The 27,914-nt window shown below is 44.6% G+C and overlaps 1 protein-coding gene across 1 annotated transcript in view; it reads right to left on the bottom strand.

Annotated features, from left to right (window-relative positions):
• The window catches only part of LOC126981282 (innexin shaking-B-like), a 39,190-nt gene extending 12,080 nt beyond the window's left edge, over nt 1-27,110 (bottom strand). The window contains exon 1 of the mRNA XM_050832183.1: nt 26,344-27,110. Within this exon, the coding sequence (XP_050688140.1) occupies nt 26,414-26,959 (546 nt within the window). The 5' untranslated portion in view covers nt 26,960-27,110 and the 3' untranslated portion in view covers nt 26,344-26,413. The remainder of the gene's footprint in view (nt 1-26,343) is intronic.
• Between the last annotated feature and the right edge of the window lie 804 nt (nt 27,111-27,914).

The following is a 27,914-nucleotide window of genomic DNA, read 5'->3' as shown; positions in this document are numbered from 1 at the left end:
GGTAAGGGTGTGAAGTAGGAGGAGGAATGGGTAAGAGGAGGAGGAGGAGGAGGAGGAGGAGGCGAGGAAAGACTTCACCGAGAAAATGGCATAAAATGTCGAATCTTATAAAAGTGTGTGTGTGTGTGTGTGTGTGTGTGAGAGAGAGAGAGAGAGAGAGAGAGAGAGAGAGAGAGAGAGAGAGAGAGAGAGAGAGAGAGAGAGAGAGAGAGAGAGAGAGAGAGAGAGAGAGAGAGAGAGAGAGAGAGAGAGAGAGAGAGAGAGAGAGAGAGAGAGAGAGAGAGAGAGAGAGAGAGAGAGAGAGAGAGAGAGAGAGAGAGAGAGAGAATATCTGAAGTACGTGAATTTTAAAAGAATGTTGCCTTAGATTTTATTTCTTTTATTTATTGATTGTTTATTATTTAATTCTTTCGTTTGTTTATCATGTTTTAACACGTTTTGGTAAGTCAGTTTTTTTTGTCTTTTCTTGTTGTCTTTTCGTCCATTTAGATTTATTTGTTTCTCTTTCTATTTTTTTTTTGAGTGTGTGTGTGTGTGTGTGTGTGTGTGTGTGTGTGTGTGTGTGTGTGTGTGTGTGTGTGTGTGTGTGTGTGTGTGTGTGTGTGTGTGTGTGTGTATGCCAAGGCCACTGGGTGCGGATGTATGTATGCGTCCTGCGGGATTTATGTGAGTACGTGTGTGCGTGTGTGTGTGTGTGTGTGTGTGTGCGTTCGTTCTTTTTGTCGTTAGCGTTGAAGCGTTTGGGTCCGTTGCGTGTTGATGGATGAGGTGCCGTCTTTACCGTACGTGCGTGTGGGGGGTTGGTGGGGGGTGGAGGGCAAAGGGGGTGTAAGGATTGGGAGGGAGCAAAAAGGGGGAAGGAAATGAGGGTAGAGGGAAAATGGAGGGGTCGTTATAGGGACGAAATTGCAGGGAGTTTAGAAGTTAGAATATGCGATGTGGAGGAGAGAATGAGGTGAAAGGGGTGTAGTGATGGGTAGGAGGCATAAAGGGGGAAGAGGTGAGGGTAGAGGGGAAAGGGGTGAAGGGGAGAGGGGCCGTTTATGGGGGGTTATGGGACGTTTTTTTTTATTTTATTTTTTACATCAGAGGACACGGCTTAAAGGTCAATAAAAAGAGTACACACAAAAAAGCCCGCTACTCGCCGCTCCTATAAAAAATAAAAGTAAAGAGTAGCCAAAAGTGAGGTTAATTTCGGGTGGAGTGTAGAGGTTAGAATATCTGAGGTGGGGGAGAGAAGGGGGTGAATGGGGAGCAATTAACGGAGGTAGGAGGTGAGGGTAGATTCGAAAGAGGTGGAGGTCTGCCGCTGTGGGGGTTACTGGGATGTTATTGTAGGGAGTTTTGAGGTTGGAATATGTGATGAGGGGTGGGGAAAGTAGTTAGGGGTGTGAGGAACAGGAGTTAAGGGGTAATAGGGTTGGTGATACTAAGAGGATGTATAGCAAGTGGATGTTATCAAAGTGAATGGGGAAGGGTTGGGTATAGGTATAAATTGAGCGGAATGGTTTTAATGACATGTTTTTTTTTTTTTTTTTTTTACAGCAGAGGAGTCATTTCAAGGGCATAAAAAAAAGGTAACAAATGTGAAAAAAAGCCCGCTACTCACTGCTCCTATAAAGAGTTAAAGGAGTGGCCGAAAGATAGGTCAATTTCGGGAGGAGAGGTGTCCTGATACCCTCCTCTTGAAAGTTTGTATGTAATGGGCGGGTTATTGGGTTAAGGGGCAAAATAATAGCCGTAGAAGTTGAGATTCAGGGGCTGCCAGTACGTTATGAAGGGTACGGAGAAGTGACAGGGGCGAGGAAGTTGGGAGACACGGAGGGACAGAAGGAGGAAATGTTTCGTATGGTGGGAGGAGAACCAGGGGAGTTTAAGGAACAAGACTGGCGGCAGGAAGGGATGCAGAGGATGTACACCCACAACCCACAACAACACATCCAATCTATAGACGCTCGCATTGGACTTTCGTGGAGGCAGCGTCTGGCCTGTCGTGGAAGCAGAAGATGCAGCGTGCGGCCCTCTGACGGGAGCAGGTAGCAGGAAATGTGTGTGTGTGTGTGTGTGTGCAGTACGGGAGTTGTCGCCTCGAGGGGTGCGTGTGATCCTCAAGTAATCTCTTAAGGCAACACTCGAGGGCTCCGCTGCATGTCGTCTGCCGAAACTCCCTCGTCAAGGTTAAGGCAAAAGGATTGTAAGTCCCTCACGAAGGCCTGCACTCCAATTTCTTCCGCCAGGCAGCTGAAAAGACGAGGGCCTGTGAGCGGCGGCTGTGGACGGGCTGCTGCGTCTCCTCGGCTGGCCGGGCTGTGACGGCTGACGGGGCGGAGGGACGGGGCGGCAGGCGGGAGAGTGGGAGCTGGAGTCATGCGGCGGACAGATTTCTTTATTTTTAGCCGCAGGGAGGGCTCGGTGGGGCCTGGGAGCCGCCTCAGACCCTTGTCATTCCCGGCTCATCGCGAACTTGTGGGACGCGGAGATAAAACACTTTTGCCGGGACGAAAGAAGTCAGCAAACTCTGTATCAGCATCCGCGGGCCGGGCGTGGCGCTGGCGCGTCTGGCGGCTTAAAGGGAACGGTCGCGATTTTCTTGCTTGCTGGAGTCGGGAGTGAAATAAGAGCAGATATATTATCCCGGCCGTGGAGAGCCGGGGACAGAAAAATTAAAAAAAGAGCATATAATAAATGAGTCGGAGGAGTTGCTGCAGTAGAGATAAATGTTTCCTGTCTGGCGTGTCCGTGTGAGGGCTTGGGCGGCGTCCAGGCGAGGAGGATGAGGTCAGCTTGAACATTGTTAAGCCTTGCACGCCTACTCCAGGGTGCAACGTGAAGCTAAATCTGTCCTGGAGTGGATTGGAAACTCTACGCCGCGTCTCGCCGGATTCCGAATAGATTAAACCCCGCCTTCGCTGCCCCGCGCAGGAGAGTGAGGCGGAGGGGTGCGGTGCGGGGTCGGCCATACACATAACAAGTTTCCAGGGAGAGCCTTGAATAAAACATGACGCTCTTCCCCGTAAGCCACAAGGAGATAAAATTCACAAGTTCCGCGTCTGAGTGTCATACGCCTTTTGGGGCCAGAAAATTGAGTGACGTAATGTTGGCGGCGCTTCAAGCTGTGGCGGACGGGGGTGTATGCTGCGAGGGGAGGGAGTGTTTGTGTGGCGGACGTAACGAATCACAACGAGAAGACAGTTTCGTGAGGCAGTCCACCACGTCTACCTCTACTAACAAAACAAGATGGCGCCACTATAAACACTCGCCTGCGCCAGAACGGGCTGGGCCAACCATCAGGCCCCACCGGGAACAAGCCTACCGGGGCAATAGGCCGCGATGTAAAAAAACAAAACAAAAACACTACACCACAAGCTCATGGATCAATGCGACGGAGATGAACACCGAGGCCACGCGCAGCTATAGCGTTTGCCCCTAACTTTCTTTTTTACTACTACATAGCGAAGCCCAACGACAGGACAGTTCAACGAGGGAGGTAATTTCAAGACCTCTCCATTCCCATAACACCCGGTAGGCTCTCTTGAGGGGCCTGGATGGAGGTCGGCCCCAGCTGGTCATGGCGCAGGGAAGTGTTTATAGCGGCGCCATCTTCTCTTGGAATTAGATATCGGGTTTCAAAGTATTCGAGGTTCCTTTCCATCCATCAAAGTGTTAGTTTTGATCTTTCTCTCGATAATTTACTCGAAAAAAGAACTGACTATCCGCCGCTACGGTACTCCAGGCTAATATCTACCCATCAACATGTTAGCTTTGGTCCGTCACCTGCCTAAGAGTCGATATTTTACTCGCCAACATGAGGCACTGTTGGTCGCGGCCGTTGTCAAGGCGGTCATCGGGGGTAAAAAATGGTGTAAATTCAACTGCCCCTCACAACTTGAAGCCCACGTGACCAATTCTTTTATTCACGCAGATCCAGAGGCGACAAGAAAGACAACACTGTTACGCTCTTGTGACTTGGATGTCCGGTAAATACTTCATGACGGGCTGCCATGGTAACGCGGGGAGGTGGGAGAGGGGGCGAACCAGGTGGTGGTGGTGGACGGCCTCGCGAAACTGTCCTATCGTTGTATAGCGGCTGACTGACTGGGCGGGTGAATGGAGAGATAGATAGATAGACAGATGGATGAGTGGCTAGCTGGATGAATGGCTGTGTGACTAATAGGGTGGGTGAGGGGCTGACTGGATGGAAGGAGGGAGAGATGGATAGACTGACTGGTTTGCTGGATGAATTACTACGTGAATAAGAGGTTGGTTAGGTGTCTGACTGGCTGGATGACTGAGTGGATGAATGTAAAGACAGATGGATGGATGAATGACTGGCTAGCTGGATAACTGGCTACGTGCTTAACAGTTTGGTTGGGTGTCTGGCTCGCTAACTCCCTCCCTCTGTCTCTCCCTCCCTCCCGAAGAGCATTGTTTGTGGAGGCGAAGGAGCAGGCTAATAGAAAGCGAGTGTTTGTATAAATGAGGCCGGGGATGTGTTAGTAATTATAATGTGTGTTTGCTCTGCCGACACGAAGACACTTGAACGATAGACGAAGCTTGGGAGGGTGTGTGTGGGGAGGTAGGGAGAGAGGGAGAGAGAGAGAGAGAGAGAGAGAGAGAGAGAGAGAGAGAGAGAGAGAGAGAGAGAGCGGTTTTACTTTAGTCACTCCTACTGCACTCTCATTTTCTTTAAAGGGAGAATATCGCGGCTTCTAATCTCGAGTATCTCTCTCTCTCTCTCTCTCTCCATTCATATACATGCACACACACACATACATACATACATAGGATACATGATGTTTATCGTTAAGCTATTGCAAAAGTTCAAGTAGCAAGATGAAAAGGCAACATCAATATTCTTAAAACTAACCAGACTCATCTTTTCCCTCTCTTCGGTTATGTTATGTTCGGTTCGGTTCGGTTATGTTCGGTTCGGTTCGGTTATGTTCGGTTCGGTTCGGTTCGGAGGGAGGATTAACAAGAGGACGTGTGTTCGAGAGTTTAACTTATTGGAACGGTTTTATTGCTTACGGGGGACACACACACACACACACACACACACACACAGGAACGCCCCCCGACACCTGGCAATCAATCAAACACCTGGACGCATCGCACAAAATCTTTCCAGGTGAGATACAAAGGAAAGCAAAACCAACTAAACAACAACAACAACAACAACAGATTCTCACCATCACCACCACCACCACCACTAGCGCCACCACAAAGAGCAGAACAGAATATTGTAGGATAAACTTGAATATTTTTTTAGTTTTATTGGTGGGGGTTAGAAGAGAGAGAGGCCTTGTGGATGAGTGTTCTGTCTGAGGCGTGGGAGGGGGAAAAAGTGTTGAGGGAGAGATGAGTGAGGGAGGGAGAGACGGGGAGAGTAAAGGTGGAGTAGAGGAAGGGGTGAGAGTGGGATGGTGGCTGTGGATGACTGTTTTGTGTAATGATTTTGAGGGAGAGCGTGTTGAGGGAGAGAGGTGAGGGAGAAGACAGGGGGAGTAAAGGGAGGCACAATGAGGAGAGGGGGGAAGGGGGGAGAGGGGAGGGAGTGTTGGTGTGGGACATGATTCAGTCACGCTTGATACGAACAGCCAGAAAACTGATTGGATCCTTTTGTGATGTAGTATTTTGTTTCTGCATCTCTCTCTCTCTCTCTCTCTCTCTCTCTCTCTCTCTCTCTCTCTCTCTCTCTCATATATATAGCGTATGTAGCGACTGGTATTGAAAAGAAATAAATGTAGCTAAAGAAGTGTTAAGGTATTTCAATGTGTTGGGATTACGTGTCGTTTGTGTTGTCTGTATGTTGTTTTAGTATTCAAGTGTTGTTGTTACTGTGTGCTGGAGGTCGTGTGTGTTACCTCCCATGTGTTTGTCTGCTACACTATTGATGTTTCGGGTAGATTTTATTACAGCCGGGTGAGTAATTGTGTTTGTTTCGTTTTAATTACGCTTTTTCTCTTTCTCTCTTTTTCTCTCGTGGCCTGTTCCTGTTCGTGCGTCCGTCAGGTAGTTGATGAGTCAATCCATTTATCAACCGAACATTCAATTACGTAATCAATTTATCAACCTTTTATTTTATTCATTGATTGAGATATGTCTGCATTTAATCTGTAACTGCATGCCTTTCAAATTAGTTTATCATCAACCAAACTACTTATGTGTGTACGTGTATGTATGTATGTATGTGTATGTATGTATGTATGTATAAATATCTGTATCTACACCTATAACACTACATTCGTTCATTTAAAGTCCATCTATATATCTATTTGTCTGTTTTAATGTAGTTCCTGATCCCATTTCACTTTTCCTGAATTTTCTCTTCTCTTCCTTCTCTTTATTCTGCTCCTTTACTTCCCACACTTTCTAAACTTCAAATACCACTTTGTCTCATTAAAATTGTCCTTCTAATCCCTTCTCCTATAATTCCTTCCCCTTCGGTCTCTCTCCAGCATATGACCACAGATATTGCGCCGACTAAACGAAACTTTCTAACTTTTTTACTAATCTCTTTTTTCAGCTCTTATATTTCCTACACTTCCTATAATTCCACTCACTAAATCTGTCCTCCTCTATTCTACTTTACTTCCCTCCCAACAACCTTTCGGAGATGTTGCAATTCGCTCATTAGTCCATCATCCGAAATAGTCCAAACCATCTACGTTCTCTGTATACTCGACTATCACAAACCCAACCCCACTCACAGGTTCAAGAGGTTAATGGTTGGGACGCAGAATAAGCCCATTAATAGCGTGATTATTGTCTATTAAAGCTGATCTGGCAGTGTATCAAAACTGTCACGTATGCTGTGATCTTCCACTATGTCAGCGAATCGCTCTATAGGCAATCAGGATCCATTTCAAGGTATTGGGGGCTTTGTACACCTTAACAGCACAGCGGAATCACACACACGTTCGTCGCATTGGCTGTAGAGACTGACAAAGGCTGTTATTTTCGATGGAGCCAAGCTTGCACAATGGAAGAAACCTGATCTATATTTTTTCTCCATCACCGAGACAAAACCAACATATCGGACCCATAACGTCTGCTTTTCTTAAACGATCACACGATGACTCAAACATTTCTATGAGGGGGGAGTATTAAAGCCTCGGAAACTACGTTGATTTAACCTACACTTTTTTTTCCGAGCACCATGGAAATAGGGACGAAACAAACAATATATCACACCTATAACGTCTTCTATCCCTGTACGATCACATGCAGCATCACACATTTCAAGAGGGGGAATATCATGGCCTCGGGGACTACGCAAATCTACAATACATTTACTTTCTCCGTCGCCAAGGATATAGAGACGAAACAAGCAGTATTTCGAACCTATAACGTCTGCTTTTCCTAAACGACCACACGCCGACTCACATTTCAAGAGGGGGAGTTATCAAGACCTCGAAAGCTACGTCAACATGATCATCTCTTTTCAGCATCCTCATCTTATTACCGAAACAGCATCCCGGTCAAAATTAGTCCTACGTGCCCTGAATTTTGCTTAACTTGTCTTACGTCTCTGATTCTTTGCGGCTTTGTACTGACAGAGCTAAAGGAAAATGTGTGTTAGCTGTGACTCCCGCCGCGACAACCATCACCTGCAATCAACCTTTACCTTTATGATCGAAAGTCTAAACGCGGGTCACAAAGGAGGTGGAGACAGAAACAGACCCACTGAAGATCTCATCCTCCCTTCTCCCTTCTGTCTAAGCTTCCTCCTCTTCTCCATCTTCACCCTCTTCCCCAGACTATCATCTTCCTCTCCTTCTTCACCCTCTTCCCTGTCCTTCCTTTGCTTTACTCCCTTCCCCCTTTTCTCCTCTCTCTCAACCTCGCTAGATCCCCCTTTTCCCATTCTCCTTCCTAAACCTCTTCAGTCTTCCCCTTTCTCATTTCCCTCCTGATCCCCTTTACTATCCCTTCCTCCTCCTCCTTGACCCCACTTAACCTTCCTTTTCTCTATTTAAACCTCTTTAGTGTCCCATTCTCTTTCCTCTCCATATTCCGTTCACTTCCCTCTCCCTCTCTCCTTCCCTCCCTACCCCTCTCTTCCTTTTCTCCATTAACTCTTCTCCTCTCCTTCCCTCCCATTTTTCCCTCCCAATACTCTTAAACGCTCCTTCTTTTACCCTTTCCTCCTTCCTCTCCATCCCTTCCACCCTCCTTCCTTTCCTTTCACCCCTCTCCCCCTCTCTCCCTATCTCCTCCTTCTCTCCCTCCCCCTCCCCCTTAAAACTCCTCCTCCTTTCCTCCATTTCTTCCTTCCTTCCTCCTCCCCACTATCACCCTCTCCTTCCCCTCCTTTCTTCCCTCCTCCACGCTCTTAAACGCTTCTTCTTCCCTCTATTCCTCCATCTCTTAGCCCCCCTCCTCCTCCTCCCATTACTACCCCCTCTTCCTTACCCCCCCAAATTACCCTGCCCCCTCCCCCTCTCCCTCCCCCCAGCGTCTTCGGGAACTCCTGACCTCAACACGCCGGGAAATCTGGGACACAACACTTTGATGGCGCCGCTTTCCTTCCTCTTTCGATTCCTCTTTGTTGGGTCGGTTGTGGAGTCACGTGTTTTTATTTTATGTTAATGGTTATTCTTCCTTTGGTGGAGGCTCTTTGGTTCCTCCCTCCCTCCCTCTGTTGGGGTTTGATGGGCTCTGTTTTCTCCCTTTCTTTCTGTCTGAACTTTTTCCTGTCTTCCCTTTTCTTTCTTTTTCTTTCAATCTTTCTTTCTTTATCTCATTCTTTTTTTCTCTTCTTCTTCCTTCCTTCCTTCCTTTCTTCCTTCCCTTCTTATTTTCTTTCTCTCAATCTTTCTATTTCTTTCTCTTTCTTGTCCTTTCTTTCTGTCTATCTATCTATCTATCTCTGTCTATCTATCTGCCTGGCTTGTGAATCTTAGTTAGTTGGTATAGTTTAGGCTTAGGTCTTTATATAAAACTTTCGTGATGTGTTTTGTTTTGTTTTCTCTTTTATTTGTCTTCTTTTATCTTGTCCTGCTGACCTAGTTTGGGTTGAGTCAGCACATGTAAGGAATATTGGTGTTAGCTTTCCCCTACACACACACACACACACACACATACACACACACAACCTCCCTTCCCCCCACACACTACCAACCTCCCCTACATACATACACGCACGCACACACACACGCTACCCATAGTCAAACCATCAGGCATAACTATAATCGCAAGAGAAGACCAAGATCAGGAAGGCAGGCAGGCAGTTCGAGGTCGCGTTGTTATGAGGGTGAATCTCAAACACCTTTACAGCCGTGTTTGCCCCGCGTCTGATGGGGGTAGTTTGAGGCCGCCGTGTGTTGCTGTGTGGGTGATCACGGCGGGGAAGTTATAAGAAGCGCTGTGATAAGGCTGAAGGGGGAAAGTTTGAAGGTTTGCGTTGAAGGTGATCGGTGGTGCTTCGTCAGACCAGAGCGAAAGGAACATAACATCACGTAATTGACTGTACTTTCGGCCACATCTTCGGATTCTTTACAGGAGCAGCGAGTAGCGGGCTTTTTTTTTTTTTATTGTTGTTTCCTTTTTTTGTGGCCTTGTGCTGTCTCCTTTGCTGTAAAAAAAAAGACCGGAAATATCGACATACAGAAAGATGAGAAGTAGGAAAATCATGATAAAATAGGGAAATAGGAAAGAGTAGTAGGGAAAGTAGTGGGGAAGATAAGAATTAGGTAGAAATAAGGAAATGTAATAGGGCAAGTGTAGGAAAATGTGAAAAGAAGAAAAGATAGGGTAGTAGGGAATATGGGAAAAAATGGGGATAGTAGAGCAAGGAGTAAAGAGAAAAATAGGGAACATAAGGAAAATAGGGATATAGTAGGGAAAGAAGTTGGGAAAATGGGAAAAAATAGGGTTGTAGGGAATACTGGAAAAAATGGGGACAAAGCAAATAGTACGGTAAAGAGAAAAATAGGGAACATAAGGAAAAATAGGGATATAGAAGGGAAACCAGTTGTGAAAATGGGGAAAAAATAGGGTAGTAGGGAATATGGGAAACAATGGGGATAGTAGAGCAAGGAGTAAAGAGAAAAATAGGGAACATAAGGAAAAATAGGGATATAGAAGGGAAACCAGTTGTGAAAATGGGGAAAAAATAGGGTAGTAGGGAATACGGGAAAAAATGGGGATAGAGCAAGTAGTTGGGAAAAGAGAAAAATAGGGATATCGTAGGGAAACCAGTTGGGAAAATAGGGAAAAAATACGGTAATGGGGAATATGGGAAAAAAATGGGGATAGAGCAAGTAGTTGGGAAAAGAGAAAAATAGGGATATCGTAGGGAAACCAGTTGGGAAAATAGGGAAAAAATACGGTAATGGGGAATATGGGAAACAATAGGTATAGAGCAAGTAGTTGGGAAAAGAGAAAAATAGGGATATCGTAGGGAAACCAGTAGGGAAAATGGGGAAAATAGGGCAAACATAGCAGGGGAAGCAGTGCATGACTTCCAACGATGTATAACCTAACGAAACCTTCAAAACGGCCTTCCACCTTTAAACTCCACATTCTTCACTTGCAATTACTTTTATCTTAGCACATTACGTCATACCATTGCTACCGGAGAAGACGAATGTGGTTGTGGCGGCTGTTCTCTCGTAAAAGTGATTCATGGGAAGCTCGTACGCAACGGAGCCCGGCATACCGATATTGTTGGGAATGGTGTCAAGGGAATGGATGGCCTAGAAAGGGAGGCATTGTAATATGGGTGAGACTCCTATTGTGTCAGGTCTTTTCAGTTAATGGTAGTTTTTTTTTTTGTTTAAGTATGCGCTGAAGAATCATGTTTTTTTTTATGATTCTGATGTGCCGAGATATATTTTCAAGCTCACTACCTCCCTCCACTTCCCTCCTCTTTTCTTTTTGTTTTACTTTCATCCTGGTCTTTTAATTTCTATATTTATTCCTTCGTTATCACAACCAATCTTCCCTCCTTTTTTTTTCTTTCACTTCTCATACTTCCTCGTCTTTCTTCTTCTCCACTTCTGTCCTTTCTAACCTCTCCTTCCCCTTCTTTTATTCTTTTTCTCTCTCCCTTCTCATAATTTCTAGTCTTTTTGCTTTTTTGTTTTTTTCCATTTTCAACCCTCTTCTCACATTTTCCTTCAATTCCCGTGTACTCAAGTCTTCATTCTTCTCTGTTTCATCCTTTTCAACTCTTCCCTCATATTTTCTTTTATTTACTTTTCCTTCCTTGTCTTCTCTTATCTGTTTCTTCATTTTCACCCTTCTCATATTTTTTCTTTCATTTTCCTTCCTTGTCTTCTCTTTCCTGTTTATTCCTTTTCAACCTTCTCATATTTTCCTACATTTCCTTTTCCTTTCCTTCGTCTCACTCTCAAAATATCACGGCCATTCACACACTGCCAAATAGAAATCTCGCTCGCTCCTTATTTTCTCTACACGATCTCCTGCTATTTTCCTCTTCCTCCTCCTCCGCCTCCTCCTCCTTCTCCCTTCAATCTTCATGAGGTGCAGTGTAAGCGAGGGCGGATCAAAAAACAGTATCGTGGCAGCGCGGAAGGAGGTTTGACAGCCCGCCATGACGTGTGGGCCAACTCGCTTCCTCCTAATCCGTCGCGTGGAAATTTGGCGCTAGTCAGTGAGATCAGATGCTCTGTAGGGGGTTGGGTTTCTTGTTCTTGCCATCATATCTATACCCTCACCCACGTACACCCACACCCACACTCACCCACCCACGTATACCCACACCAACACAGACATACGAACCCTCACACCCGTTTTGCATATCCACTCTTTCTCTCTCACCATCAGAACCCCAATCGTCAGCAGCAGTATAGAGCCACCGTTGCCAAGTTATCGTACTCAGAGCATAGTATTTACCGGTTTCTGACGCATAACTATGGTGCCAAGAGACATCAGGATCCAACTCTTTTAACGATAACTATAAATGAGTTTCGTTATTGGGCCCCAGAAGATGGTTTTAGGGTAGGAAGTCGGGAAATATAAGCGGCTGAGTTCGACAATCTGGCAACGTTACACAGAACCAGTTACACCATCTGTCATTATCACCCCCATCATCACCATCCTCCTTTTCGGCAACCTCTTTGGATTCTTTTTGTGAGCAGCGAGTAGCGGGCTTTTTTTTTATTATTGTTTATTTTTTTTGTGCCCTTGAGCTGTCTCCTTTGTTGTAAAAAAAAAAAAAAAAAAAAAATCACTACCATTCATTCACAATCACCACAACTACCACCATCATCAACCATTAACACCACTAATAGCACCACAATCATCAGCTTCCCAACTCCACTCATCACCACCATCACCACTCCCATCATCATTATCATTACCATTTTGTCATCATTCACAATCATCACCACCACCACCACCACCGACCACTACCATCACCACCACTAAAGGTACCACAATCATACACTTTCAAACTCACCACCACCACCATCATCGACCATTACCATCACCACCACTAAAAGTACCACAATCATACACTTTCGAACTCACCACCACCACCACCACCACCACCACCATTCACTATACATAACCAACAAGCACGCAAAGTATAAAATGCAACAACCACAACCTTGAGAAAACCAGTGAAGACAAGACTTAGCCACCTCCATCTGACCCAGTTCCGAGGAGAAAGAGAGAGGAGGGAGAGGGAGAGGAGGAAGGAGCTGGGAAGGGAAGAGAGGAGCCAGAGGGAAAAAGAGAAGAAGGGAGGAAACTTTAGAGGCATCGCGACCTTCTTAACTGACTGGGGAATAGAGGAAAGGATGCTAGGAGACGGCTTAGGGTGTCAGATAGATAGATAGACAGATAGATACACAGACAGACACATAGATAGATAGATAGATAGAGCTGCTGGCTAGATACTGCAAGAACCAAGAGAACTAAGGAGAAGGGAAGTGGTAGAGGAGATAAGGGGAACGAGGAAGAGGAGGAAGAAGAAGACGAAAAGGAGGATGAAGAGGAAGAAGAGAAAGAAGTAACCAAGAGAATCAAGAAGAACCAAAGGGAAGGGAAATGGGAGAAGGAAAAAGGGAAACGAGGAGGAAGAGGAGGAAGGAAGGAGACAAGGAGACAAAGAGGAGGAAGAAGAGGAAGAGGAGGAGGCAAGAGGAGGGAGAATTAAGTAACAACGAAAACCAGAGATAAGGAAAACGGTAGAGGGAAAAAGGGGGACGAGAAAGAGGAGGAGGCGGGTGAAGAGGAGGAAGAGGAGGCGGCAAGAGGAAAGAAGAGGAAGTAGCCCTCTGAGTCACATCCTCCTCTTGGGAAATCACGCTTTGTTCACTTCACACGTCATAAGAAATATAATTATTCAAATGCACAACACAAGGACAGAGAGAGAGAGAGAGAGAGAGAGAGAGAGAGCACCCCACCCTCCCTCCCTCTTTCTCTTAAATCACTTCACTCACCCATCTACACCCACGTACACGCCACCCATCTACACCCTCACCCATTAGTATACTCACACCCTGTCTAATTTAATTCCCCTACCTATGTTTCTTCCCCCCGCTCCACCCCCCTTCCCATGTTTAATTTTTGCAGCCCTATTTGTTTTCCTTTCTAGTTCAATCACTCTTCAGACATCCATTTTCATTCTCTTATATTCTCTCCTATTTCTCCTCTTTTGTCTTTAATATAGTTCTCTTCTTCTTATCCACATCTTCCTAATCTCTCTCATTTCCATATTTCGTTTTCCATTCTCTTTCTTTTTATATATCACTTAACTATATATTCCTCTTTCTTCCTCTTTTATACCTTTTCCCATTCTCTCTTTTCCTCACTTCCTCCTCTTCATCCTCGTAATTTTTCTTCTTTCTCATTATACATCTTTTTTTATTAACACATCTTCTTCTTATCTCCCATCTTCCCATTCTCTCTTTTTCTCATCTCCTTCTTTCTCTACTTCTACATAAATATCCCTTTTTTTATAGCTAGTCTTCCTGTTACCCACATCTTCCTACGTTCTTCCTGATCTCTTCCTTCTCCCCCGTCATCTTATTTATTCCGCCCAGTTTCTCACACCAAATCCTTCTTATCCACACCCAATTCAGCATCTCATATATTTTCCCTATTTTCATTCACATTTCGGGCCACAGTCTCCTATTTCCGTCTCCACTCATATCTTGTTCATATTCCTTCCACATTAATCCACCCAAACCAGCCCGTGTCTCCTCTGTATTCACTTCTATTTGATCACGAATCGTCTCCTTCCTTCCTCCACTTCCCTCCCTCATCTCACGCCACTCACACCACTCATGAATCGGTTCCAACATCCCTGACTCCTTCCTTTCTTTCTTTCCTCTTTTCCTTTCCCTCCCTCCTTTCTTGTGTCCTTCCTTCCCTTTCCATATGTCTTCTCCGCATATCAACAAACCCTTACTCGTTCCTAACAGTATATCGGTTTTCAGTATATTTTATTTCTAAAGGGTATTCGATTCTCTCTCTCTCTCTCTCTCTCTCTCTCTCTCTCTCTCTCTCTCTCTCTCTCTCTCTCTCTCTCTCTCTCTCTCTCTCTCTCTCTCTCTCAGCGCCATCTTCCTTTCCCTCTTCCATTATTCCAAGCATCCACCTTTCTTTCCATTCTCCTATAGAACTTAATTTACTGTATTAATTAGTTTACTTCTCCAATGGTGATCGTTAAACATCTCCTTGTGGTCTTCAACTTTTAAGAGAGAAAGAAACATCAAGTATTGTATCCGTGCTATGAATTGTAAGCAACTAACGTAAGCATTTTAGTTATTTATCTATTCAAATTAGTAGGGTAAGAGAACACCTGGATCATTTTACACCCTGTTCTCTTAGCTTGTTGCCTCTTGTGTATCAGGTGTCCGTCTCAGCTTCCTCCTCCTGGTGAGTTCATTTCACTTCGAGATGACGTCAGACACACGCACTATCCTGGCTCGCTCGTGTCGGGATCCTTTGGTATTTATTTTTTTAACAGCAGAGGAGTCAGTTCACGGGCATAAAAAAAGGACCCAAATGTGAAAAAAAAGCCCGCTACTCAATCTCTGCTGCCCTGTGTTTCTCCGGGCCACGTTCTTAAACATCTCGGCGGTCAAGCACACACATCTGACAAGGCTTTCGTAGGAGTTGTAGGCATTTCCAAAGGTAGTTTCATGACCCTGGTGGTAGTTTGCCAAAGCTTCTGTACCATGAACGGGAAGGAACACTCAAAAGAACCCGACTAATCTCCTTTTCGACCATTGGACATTGTTGGTGTGAGAGGCGGAGGCATCTGAGAAAACCGATATCACATTATGCGTTGAATAAGTGCAATAAGGATGGGATGGTGCGACCGTGGACACACACACACACACACACACACACACACACACACACACACACACACACACAAACACACACAGACTCCGCCCCCCACCCCCACCCCCCCAATCCCCCACGCTCGCAGTCAGGGAAAAGAAAGGCTACTCATTAATTTTCGAATACATGAATCGTTCAGCAGCAAGACTTTCCAACAGAAGAAAAGAAACTTAGCTCAACATTCAAAACGATCAAATATGTAATTCCCAAGACGATAACTTTTTGCCACTTGCGGAAGAACAAAATTTCCGATATGCAGCGACTTGTTCAAATGTTTTCTCTCACGATTTCTTTTCTTTCTCTCTAACCAGGACTCACACACTTGATCATAATGGACTGTGGTATGATTGTGACTGTGGCTGACTGACTGACTGACTGATTGACTGACTGGCTGATGGAACGGTTCATACATGTTAATGATGAATTATTTTAGTAACAATTCAGAATACTTTTTTGTACCTACTTTTTATTAGACATGAGCTCCATCCTTTACTGTAACAAAAATATATCCGACAGCTTAACTATTTACCTTCCAATTATATAAGAAAGGATCAGTAGGAGCATTATGCCTTCTAGTGCCCTAATAACTTAACTTCTTACATCAAATACACGTAATCCTACAGGCTACTATCCCCTCAGATGTTTCCCTGTTTTACATTCAACCTTCTCGGTCAAGTCATCTCTCAGAGCCTCAACTGGCAACGGTATATCTCGACTCCTCCCATGTCTTTTCCCTTCCCTATGCTGACTATCTACAAGCACCTTCTTCGGCCCTGTGCGGAAGGGGAGTAAGGGAAGGAAGGGAGAGAAGGAAAAGAAAGGAAAGAAAGGAAAAAAGGGATATAAGAGAGGTGTTATCCACCGAGTTTTTCTTGACACTGGAAGAGACAGACAGACGTTTACGAGTGCGACGGAGGAGGAAGCGGAACAGGAGGAGGAGGAGGAGGAGGAGGAGGAGGAAAAAGAAGAAGAAGAAGAGGAAGAGGAAGAGGCTTGCTTTTCGTAGGGTCAAAGGGATCGTCAGGAGTGAACTCTCGTATTGTCCTCCTCCTCCTCTTCCACCTCCTCCTCCTCCTCCTCTTCCTCTTCTTCAGTCTACTGTATACTCCCTGACTTGCATAATTAATCCACCAACTAGCGGCTGCATTTTCCTTAAGATCTTGAAAGACTAATTAAATTTTCAATCAGCAGACCTCCATTGTTCTCTCTCTCTCTCTCTCTCTCTCTCTCTCTCTCTCTCTCTCTCTCTCTCTCTCTCGCTCTCTCGCTGCATAGGGTTCGAAAGGTCTGTCTGATTTAAGTCATTTTTCCTCTTCAAGTGACATCCAGTGCCCCGTTTTCTTTGAACCGAGTCACCGTTTTCTTTAACAGCAGCGTGAAGGGGAGGCTGTGATGGAAGGGACGGAGAGGGGGGAAAAAATGGGAGGAAAAGAAGGGCGGTGGGGGATGGAGATGAAGGAGGGAGGAGGGAGAGAGAAGGGGATAGATGAGGGGAAGAGAAGTTAGGAGCAGTGGGAAGGGAGGGAGTGGGGAGGAAAGAGGGGAGAGGGAGAGAGAAGGGGAGGGAAGGAGGGAAGTAGAGAGATGTAGTCGATTGATTCAACACTCATGCTTCAAACAGTAGTGGGAAAGTTTCTCTCTCTCTCTCTCTCTCTCTCTCTCTCTCTCTCTCTCTCTCTCTCTCTCTCTCTCTCTCTCTCTCTCTCTCTCTCTCTCTCTCTCTCTCCCATTTGTCTTCTCTCCTCCTCCTCCTCCTCCTCCTCCTCCTCCTCCTCCTCCTCCTCCTCTTCCTCTTCTCCTCCTCCTCCTCCTCTTCTCCTCCTTTCCTTTCAACGGCAATTCCTTCATTTGGAGAGACTCTTTCCTTACAGGCGTCTTTTTTTCCTTCTTTCTTTCTTTTCTTCTTTTTCTCTTCATTCCTACTCCTCTTCTTTCTCCTCCTCCTTCCATATCAGCCTCCTTCTACCTCAGATGACATAAGAAAGATAGATAGATAGACAGATAGATAGATAGATAGATAGATAGGTTGAGTTAACATAGATTTTCCAAGTACATAAGCAAGTGGTTTAGTTTTAGTTATGTCCCTCAAACTATGCATAACGACATCAAACGACCACACAATTCAACGTTTTAGGACCTCACTGCAACGTTTCCAGCCAATATTTTGCTAACACCGATACGTTACTTGTTTTAATAATATTGTAACTCACCGCCTGGTTTCATAATAACGCCGGGTATTTACGAACATGGTTTCTCTTGTTAATAGGTGAAAAATGCTTGGTTTTTTCTTTCCTTCTCTTCCTTCCCCATTCTCTTTTCTCCCCCTCTCTTCTGGTATTTTTCCTCCTTTCCCTCTTTTCCTTCCTTATTCTTTTCTTACATCTCTCTTCTAGTATTTTCTCTCCTTTCCCTATTTACCTTCTTTTCCTCTTTTTTTCCTGTTTCTCCCTCATTCTCATTTTCTCCTCTTTTCTTCCTTTCCTTCCTTCACTCTCTCCTCTTCTCTCTTCTACTCTGTTTTTTTTATCTCCTTTCCTTCTTTTCCTCCCTTATTCTCTCCTCCCTCTCTCTTTTTTTGCATTTCCTCTTCTTTCACTCATTTCCTCCCCCATTCTCTCCTCTCTTTTCTTCCTTTCCTTCCCTCACTCTCTCCTTTTCTCAACGCTGGCTGGTATTTCCTCTCCTTTCCCTCTTTTCATATATTTTCCAACTGCTATTTTCCTTTCATTACCTTTGCTGATCATCATTTTCCGGCATTACTTTTTTTTATAGCAATGATAGACAAATACAAGACTAACATAGACTAGACAGATAGACAAATAGATAGACTTAATAGAATAGAAAGAAAGTGGAGGAAAGGATCATAAGGGAAGGAGTATGAGGAGGAGGAGGAGGAGGAGGAGCGAAAGAGGCAATAGGGAAAGAAAAGGAAGAAGAAAAGGAGGTTGAGGAGGAAGAGGAGGAAGGGAAGACAGACAGACAAAGAATGATAGACAGACAGAGAGACAGGAAGACAGAGACACAGAAACAGAAAGATAGACAGAAAGACAGACAAGGAAGAGAGGAGGAAGGACCCAAACAACAATAACGGATAAAAGGAGAAGGACAGCGGGAAATTGGTCTCGCGGGAAATAAAGTCCCAGCAAGCTAGACTATAAAATTGGTCCATTCCCCTCCTCTCTTTTTCCCTCTCTTTCCCTCCCTGCCTCCCTCATTCTCTCCTCTTCCAAACATTCCATCTTTTCTTCCTCCATTTTCTTCTCTCTCTCTCTCTCTCTCTCTCTCTCTCTCTCTCTCTCTCTCTCTCTCTCTCTTATCCCATTTCCTTTTCTTTTCTCTCCCCATTTTCTCCTCTTCCAAACGTTCGTATTTCCTTCTTCTTTTCTTCGTTTCCTCCTTCATTTTTTCTCCTCCCTCTCTCTTCTCTCATTTCCAACTCTTTCCTTCTTTTCCTCCCTCATTCTTTCCTTCCTCTCTCTTCCTCTCGCATTTTCTCTTTTTTTCCTTCCTCTTCTCTCTTATTTCTCTCCTCTCCTCTCTTTCTCTTCTCGGATTTCTCTTTCTTTCATTCTTTTCCAATTCAATTTTCTTTTCCATGTCCTCTGTTGTTCATCCTCCTTTCCATTATTACTTTTTTCTGTGTTTCTTTTTCTCTTTTTTGATAGCCATATAATCATCTTCCTATCTGTCTGTACTTCTGTTTGCCTATCCGTCTGTCTGTCAGTCTGTCTCATTTTCTATCTTTGATACATATATACACAAAACGCATGAAGACCCCAACCACACGAACCCCCCAACCCCCCACACAAATATACACACATACACACACAAACACCCACCCACCAACACCCACACACAAACACACATACATATACACACAAACACAGCCACCCTTCCACCCACCCATAGCTACACACTCACACACACAAACACTCTTCCCCCGCCCCCATCACACCCACCACCCCTTCTCCCCTTCTTCCCCCCCCCCTACAGAATAGCCGCCAAAGAGGTCAGGCTCAAGTCAGGACGCTGCTTCTTTTTTCAAATTATGGGATCTGATCGCGCTGAAAAGGCTTTGATCGTCTCGTGCACGACCACAGATGCGCCTTAAGTTGCCCATAACCCGACTCTCCCTCGCCTCCTGATGCTGACGGAGGAGGAAAAGGAGGTGGAGGAGGAGTGGAAGGAAGAGGAGGAGAGGATCATAAGGGAAAGGATATGAGGAGGAGGAGGAGTGAAAGAGGCAATAGGGGAAGAAGAGGAAGAAGAGGTTGAGGAGGAAGAGGAGGAAGGGAAGAGGAGGAGGAGGAGGAAGGAGGAGGAAGAAGAGAGGATCATAAGGGAAAGGATATGAGGAGGAGGAGGAGGAGGAGGAGGAGTGAAAGAGGCAATAGGGGAAGAAAAGGAAGAAGAAAAGGAGGTTGAGGAGGAAGAGGAGGAAGGGAAGAGGAGGAGGAGGAGGAGGAGGAGGAGGAGAGGATCATAAGGGAAGGAATATGAAGAGGAGGAGGAGGAGGAGTGAAAGAGGCAATAGGGGAAGAAGAGGAAGAAGAAAAGGAGGTTGAGGAGGAAGAGGAGGAAGAGGAAGAGGAAGAGAGGATCATAAGGGACGGAATATGAGAAGGAGGAGGAGTGAAAGAGGCAATAGGGGAAGAAAAGGAAGAAGAAAAGGAAACATGGAAACATGGAAACGCAGGCAACAGAAAGCCTATTGGCTCATTACGAGGTTGCCCGCTTTGGTGATTTAATCTGCTCGACAGCCTGGGTCGATTCTATATTTGAAGGAGTTGATAGTATTCGCATTTACTACTTCTGAAGGAAGATTGTTCCAGTGACGGATGACTCGGTTTGAAAGACTGAATGGGTAAACCGTTATTTCTAGTTCTTAGGTTGGTTAATGTAAAGAGATTGAGTCGCTTGAGTCGTTCCTCGTAGTTGAGCCCTTAAGGTTGGTATCATTTTCGTGGCGCGTCGTTGAATCCTTTCCAGTAAATCAATGTCCTTTCGGTGCGGTCTTACCAGGTTGAGGAGGAAGAGGAGGAAGGGAAGAGGAGGAGGAGGAGGAGGAGGAGGAGGAGGAGGAGGAGGAGGAGGAGGAGGAGGAGGAGGAGGAGAGGATCATAAGGGAAGGAATATGAGGAGGAGGAGGAGGAGGAGTGAAAGAGGCAATAGGGGAAGAAGAGGAAGAAGAAAAGGAGGTTGAGGAGGAAGAGGAGGAAGAGGAAGAGGAGGAGAGGATCGACGGAGAAGAGAAAAGGAGGTTGAGAAGAGGAGGAGGAAGGAGGAAGGAAGGAAGGAGGAAGAGGAGGAAAAGGAGGAAGGAAGAAAAGAAGGAGGAAAAGAAGAGAAGGAGGAAGGAGGAGAAGGAGGAGGAGGAGGAAGAAGAAAGAATGAGTAAGAGGAAGGAGGAAGGAGGAAGGAGAAGGAAGGAGGAAGAGGAAAGAAGAAAGAGAGAGAAAAGAAGAAGGAGAGAGGGAGAGGAGGAGGAGGAGGAGGATTGGAAAGAGCAGGAGAAGCTAGCACAGGATTGAGAAGAGGAGGAGGAGGAAGGAGGAAGAAGGAAGGAGGAAGAGGAGGAAAAGGAGAAGAAAAAGAAGGAGGAAAAGTAAGGAGTAGAGGAGGAGGCGGAGGAGGAGGAGGAGCAAGAGAAGCTGGCACAGGATTGAGAAGAGGAGGAGGAAGGAGGAGGAAGAAGGAAGGAGGAAGAGGAGGAAAAGGAGAAGAAAAGAAGAAAAAGGAGGAGGAAAAGTAAGGAGTAGAGGATGAGGAGGAGCATTGGGAGAAGAAAGAGAAGCTGACACAGGATTGAGAAGAGGAGGAGGAGGAAGGAGGAAGAAGGAAGAGGAGGAAGAGGAAGAGGAGGGGAAGAGGATAGACCCCAAGAGAATATAGAGAAGTTTTAAAGTGTTTCAGACTTTTCCACATAAATACGCGGGCTCCTCCTCCTCCCCCTCCTCCTCCTCCTCTCTTCCTCTCTTTTTTCTCTCTCTCTTTCTCTCTCTTCCTCAGAGAGAGAGAGAGAGAGAGAGAGAGAGAGAGAGAGAGAGAGAGAGAGAGAGAGAGAGAGAGAGAGAGAGAGAGAGAGAGAGAGAGAGGAGAGAGAGAGTGAGAGATAGAGAGAGAGAGAGAGAGAGAGAGAGAGAGAGAGAGAGAGAGAGAGAGAGACCTTTCTATATCGTAAACTGTGTATTTTCTCTGTCTCTCTCTCTCTCTCTCTCTCTCTCTCTCTCTCTCTCTCTCTCTCTCTCTCTCTCTCTCTCTATCTATCTATCTATCTATTTATCTATCTATATCTCTCATTTTCTTTCTTTCTGGCTTTCTCTGGCATGAATGACCCACCCTGTTGCTGTTGTTGTTGTTGTTAGATTGTTTTAGTGTAGCAGTTAGATTAGTTTTGTTTAGTTATTTTTTATTCACCCTCTTCTTTAAGATTGCGGTCCGGTCAACCATATGATAAAAACACAAACAAACCCAAGTATATGTATTAATTCCTAGCTATTAATCCACACAAGTATTAACCAAACTCATCCTATTCCCAGTCCCATGTTATCTATTCACGTGTTAGCCAAAGTATAAGTGAATTTCGCGTTCGTTTTCTACGCAAATATGACCCAGACCAACGTTGTCATATTTCTTCCTTTTAGTTTATCCTCTCGGTGTTATCCATGGCGAAAATGTTGCTATCCAGTCATTCCAAATTTTCAGACGATTTTGGCTCTCACAACTGCTATTTCCAAAGCCCACAAAGGAGAGTAAGTCGGGTTTTCTTGAGTGTTTTTTAAGTTCCTGGTGCAGAAGCCTTGTCAAACTATCACCAGGCGCATAACACTACCCATGGAAATACTAACACAACCTCTACGAAAGCCTTATCAAATGTGGGTGTGTGTAAGCCTTGAAATGTTTAAGAATATGGACTTTAGACTTCACTTGGCACGGTGGATATTTTTTTGGGGGTCTCTGGAATATATAGATTAAAGAATGCACTTTTAATTCTTTCTGATCTTTTAACCTTCCACGTCATTTCTCTTTTGATTTGGTACAATGAATTTCTCTCTTTTTTTCTGCTGAGACGGAATAATGACGAGAGCTTTTTATTACCTCGTGAATGATGGTATATATTTTTTTCATTCTCGTTCTCCTGTTCCTCCTTCCCTTCTCCTCCTCCGTTTACTTCTACTCCTAAATTCTTCTACTCTCCTTGCTTCATCCTTTCTCTTCCTGTTCCTTCTTTCTCTTCTATTCCCTTTTCGTCTCGTCCTTCCATTTTCTAACTCCTTCTCTTTCTGCTCCGTCACATTCTTCAACTTCTGCCTTATTTTTCCTTCTTCTCCTCCTGCCTCCTTCTTTTCATTCGTCTCCTCTTCCAGTCCCTTCTTATTCCTTTTTTTTATTTATACATCTCATCATCTATCTCTTGCTTCAGTTTCTCTTCTTTCTTCTTTTAATCTTTCTTTTTCTATGCGTCCTCTTTTCCCTCCCGTTCTCTATGTAATGTCTGTCTGTTTGTCTGTAAGTCTGTTTGTCAATGCTCCCGTTTTGTTTTTTCCATCTCTACGAACTTCGCTAATGACAGTTTAACGTTTTTTTTACTAACTGAACGTTTTTTTAATCTTTCCGCCTCATTCTTCTTAAAAGTCATCAGTTGTATGAAAAAACCAGCTTCGTTAAAAGGTGAGAGAAAAAACTAATTATGTCCTTCACGGTGGATGATGAAAAACAAACAAACAAACAAACAAACAAGCTTGTCATTGACGTGTACCTGGCACCTGTCTATCACCTTTCTACCCAATGATTTACCTGTCTATCTATTGAGCAATCTATTTAGTCAATTATCTATTTATCCCCCTATATCATAAAGAAATGTTTGTGCTCCAGTCTATCTGCAAACACAATCCTCTGTTTATACATCTATCATTTTATTTCTTTACCTGAACTTATTTTTCTGTGTATCTATCTATATCCTTGTCAGTTCATGTATATATCTGTCTGTGAATCTGATATCTCTTTATCTATATCTTTCTATCTATCTACCCATCACTTTTATCTATACTAAATTCAATTCTTTATCTATCAATCTGTCAACTCATTCAAATATCCACCTATCTATCCATCCATTTACCTGTCTATCTACTTCTTTCTCTCATTCATCAATCCATCTACTAATTCGTCTATCTATCTACTTCATATCAAGCTATCTATCACCTTTACCTATATATGCATTCATCTCTCAATTTCTGTATCTATCAACCCATTCAATCATCCATTTACTTACTCTACCTACGTATTCAACTCTCTATCTACCTATCTATCAACCTACTCATCCCGTTATCCACTTCATCTGTCTATCCACTTACCTGCCTCTCTGTCTACCTGTTTACCCCGTCCCTCTCTCCATTTACCTGGGCGAGTCGGGAGCCGTAGGACGCCTGATCAGGTTAGGGCTGCCATCACAATACGAGAGGAAGGGCTTCCGCTTCCTCTCTCTCTTTTTTTCTGAGCCTCATTTACGTGTTATTAAATTTCTCTTTCACTCCCACTAAATGTGCTTCCTATTGAGTGCCGGGGGAGAGTGGAGGAAGGGAAGGAAGGGATGGGGAAGAGAGGGGAAGGGAGGGGAAGAAATGGGAAGAGAGGAGAGAGAGGGGAGAGAGGGGATTTGGAGGAGGGGAAAGAAGGGAAAAGAGAGGAAGAAGAAGGGGAGAGAGAAGGAGGGAGAAGGGAAAGAGAGGGGAATAGGAGGAGATGGAAAGAACGGGAAAGAGGAGAAGAAGGGGAGAGGGGAAGAGAGGGGGAGGAGAGGGGGAAGAAGAGCATGAGTGAGGGATGGGGGAGGGGAAAAGAGGGGAAGAAGAGGGGTAGGAAAGGGGGGGGGGGTTAGTGTGACAGGAAAGCCATAGGAAAATGATGAATGGCCTTAAAAGTGTAAAAAAAAAAAAAAAAACTTAGGTTGGGGGAATGCGATAAAATAATACTGTGTGTGTGTGTGTGGGGGGGGGGGGGAGGGGGTGACTACGTTAGATCATGATATAGTAAAGTAAGAGTTCAGTTTCAATAGTAAGCCTTATAACAGTTGATATTTATCGCGTGTAAAAAGTTTTATTTGCTGGTATGAAGAAAATAATGAAAAAAATACTTAATAGGAGACCAAATAAGAGCATAGGAGTTTTAAAGTAATAATAATAATAATAATAATAATAATAATAATAATAATAATAATAATAATAATAATAATAATAATAATAATAATAATAATAATAATAATAATAATAATAATAATAATAATAATAATAATAATAATAATAATAATAATAATAATAATAATAATAATAATAATAATAATAATAATAATATTACTACTACTACTACTAATAATAATAACAATAATACTAATAATAATGCTTCTTATGGCGCTAGAAAGTTGAAAATGGACTGAATGGCTGAATGGCTTTTGACGCCCCTGAAGAAACAAAAAATAGCATTGATTTTGGCTTCGAATTTTCTGGCATTTTTGTTTTTATAATTTTTTAGTAATAATAACAACGTTTTTTTTTTTTGAGCGATTGAAACTGAATGGATATGCCCCAAACTCCTACGAAAGCCTTGTCAAATGTGTGTGCTTCGGCGGCGATGTTTAAAAGTCTGTTCCCAGTTGAATGTCCCATGGCAACTCTCGCGTCCATATAGACAAACCCATCACCATCACGCGAGCCCCTTCCCGCTGCGTACTCGTCTGCATGATCTTCCCCGAACTGAGTCTGGACGAGCCAAGGTCAGCGCCATCCGATCAAGTGTATATTTAGCCACCACAGGAAAGCTTAAGCGAAATGTGATAGGTTTTGAATATGTAAAGACCCCGATACGGACATAAGCTTTGGGGTGTTGGGCTGTTTTAAGAGGTTTAGAGGTTGGTTTATGTTTTTTTAGACGAAGCATAGACCGTGATATATGACAAGTGCATGTTTTTATTCGGTTATTGGAAAGCTTTGATAGAACTTAACATATATTTTACTTTACATTTATCTAGTTTGCCATTAGAAAGCTTTGACAGAACGCTATCCTTTAATTGTACGTATGAATTGGAAGAATATTAGGAAGGTTTTGGGTTGTGGATTCGCTATTGGAAGATTTAGACAGTTTTAGAGTCATTTAAGAAGGTGGAGTGATGTTAGTGTCGGAGGTAATGGTGGTGGTGGTAATGGTGTTGGTAGTGGTGATGTTAGTGTTGTTGTTTTTGTTGTTGTTGTTGGGGGTGGTGTTGGTGCTGTTGTTGTTGTTGGTGGTGGTGTTAGTGTTGGTGGTGTTGGTGGTGTTGGTGGAGGTAATGGTGTTGGTGGTGGTGGTGTTAGTGTTAGTGTTGTTGTTAGTGTTGATGTTAGTGTTAGTGTTGTTGTTAGAGTTGGTGTTAGTGTTAGTGTTGTTGTTAGTGTTGGTGTTAGTGTTGGTGGTGATGCTGGTAGTGTTGGTGCGAGCGTCCCACGACCCTGGAGACACAAACAACATGTCGCGAAATCCTCAAATAATAGAAACAATTACCGGAGATCAGACGGCCGGCAGGTGATCTTTTACTTACCTTGAGGATAAAAAAAAACCACAGCGGCAACACCAACAATAACATTCGCCAACACCAGAACACTTGCAGATAAGAAATACAACACCCACACACACCCACCCACACACACCCACCCACACACACACACCCACACACACACACGAGAAAAAAAGACAAAGAAACACAATACATAGGCAGCGCACAACACAGCCACTCACACACAGACACACAAAGAAAACAAGGAGCCGAAACGGGACGACACGAGGTAAACAGATAACAGGAAACTTCAGACGACACGCATGCGAGACACACACACACACACACACACACACACACACACACACACACACAAGGGAGAAGGCAGGGAGACGAGACGAGGGCAACACACTCAGCGGACAACACACACAAACACACGACACACAACTGACAGGGAGAATAATTAACAAACACAGGTGGTTGACACTTACCTTAAACTACTTGCGTTAGGATCACAGACGTTCGTGGTGAAACACCCTGTGTGGCTATTTACAGCGGTTCTCATGGCTCTCCAAAGTCTTTGGAGGCGTGGCCGAGCCTCTTGGCCAGTTCGTGCATCACTTCCTTGAATATGAGCGTGTCCACGTTCTGGCCCAGCATGTAGAAGAGGAACCAGTCGCCCATCTTACTCTTCCTCACTATCGTATTGATCACCTCTTTGTTGATGAGACGGAAGCGGAGACACAGGAGGTAGGCGCGCATCCTCGGACTCAGGATGATCATGAGTCGGTACAGCAGCACGAAGAACGTGAGGAACACCAGCAGCAGGAACCAGAACCACAGGAAGATGTAGATTTTCTCGTTGACGATGTTGATGGGCAGGATGCAGAGGGAGTCGTAGCGCTCCAGCTCCCCCGACGTGCCGAACTTGCTGAACGAGCACTTGGTCATGCGCGGGAACACGAAGATCATGGGGTCGATGCGCACCTCCTGGTCGTCCTCCATGAACTTGATCACGTCGAGGCCGAACGTGAGGAAGGTGTTGCCCAGGAAGCGGTCGATCAGGAACATCTGACCTGGAACGAGAGCAAGGAGGCGCTTTAGCATCTGACCTACAGGCGACCTTAAGCCTTCCTGTCCTGCCCCGCCCTTCCCGTGTCCTAACCGTATCCTTATCCTTCCTTGGCATTCCTAACCTCCAAGTGACCTTTGACTGTACTATCCTGCCCCGCCTTCCTGCGTTTTTTTTTTTTTTTTTTTTTACGTCTACGCCTATTGCGCCGGTAGGCTTGCTTGAGGGTCCTGGATGGTAGTCGTCCCCAGCCCATCATGGCGCAGGCAAGTGTTTATAGTGGCGCCATCTTCCTGCAGCATCCTTGAATCTCTCTCCCGCACTCATCTCTATTCATCCTACCCTGACCTGTCCTTCCCTTTGTGTTCTGCAGCATCCTTCAACTTCTCTCACTCCCTCATATCCTGTCCTTTAACATCCTCGACCTCTATATAAACTTCTACCTTTCTTTTCTTCTTCCTTCTTTTGTGACCCTTCATCATCCTTCAGCCTCTCTCTTCCTCCCTCGCCTATATCCTTCTTTGGCATCCCTGACCTCTACTTAACCTCTGACCTTTCTATCCCCCCCTCCTCCTCCTTCGTGTGTGCCCCAGCAGCATCTTTCGCCCTCTCCCTCCCTTCCTTCCCATCCCATCCTTGCCTCCCCTCCCTCCAAAACAATGGAAAAACACAAACATTTCTCATCCCAAGGAGCAGAATACAAATGGCCCCGCAGGCATAAATCAGAATACAAAATAACCGACATATCTTTAGCATCAGAGGGAAAAAAAAGGAGAGATTTCGTTTCCCGAGCCCACCCAAAACAGGGACAGAAGTTGAGTAATAGGTTTTTTGTTCCCGGCGGCTCACGTTCAGACAGGAGGAGGAGAAGCAGAAGAAGCATAGTTGAGATATAAAAGGAATATTGTTTGCTATGTTAACTGAATACTTGTAAACTAAGCCTTAGGTAATGTACGAAGCTTTATTACGTTATTTCTTGTACAAAACCGA

The sequence above is a fragment of the Eriocheir sinensis genome, chromosome 47, assembly GCF_024679095.1.
Source record: "Eriocheir sinensis breed Jianghai 21 chromosome 47, ASM2467909v1, whole genome shotgun sequence".
Lineage (NCBI taxonomy): Eukaryota > Metazoa > Arthropoda > Malacostraca > Decapoda > Varunidae > Eriocheir > Eriocheir sinensis.
Note: the sequence above shows the minus strand (reverse complement) of the source record. Positions and strands in the feature narration are given on the sequence as shown.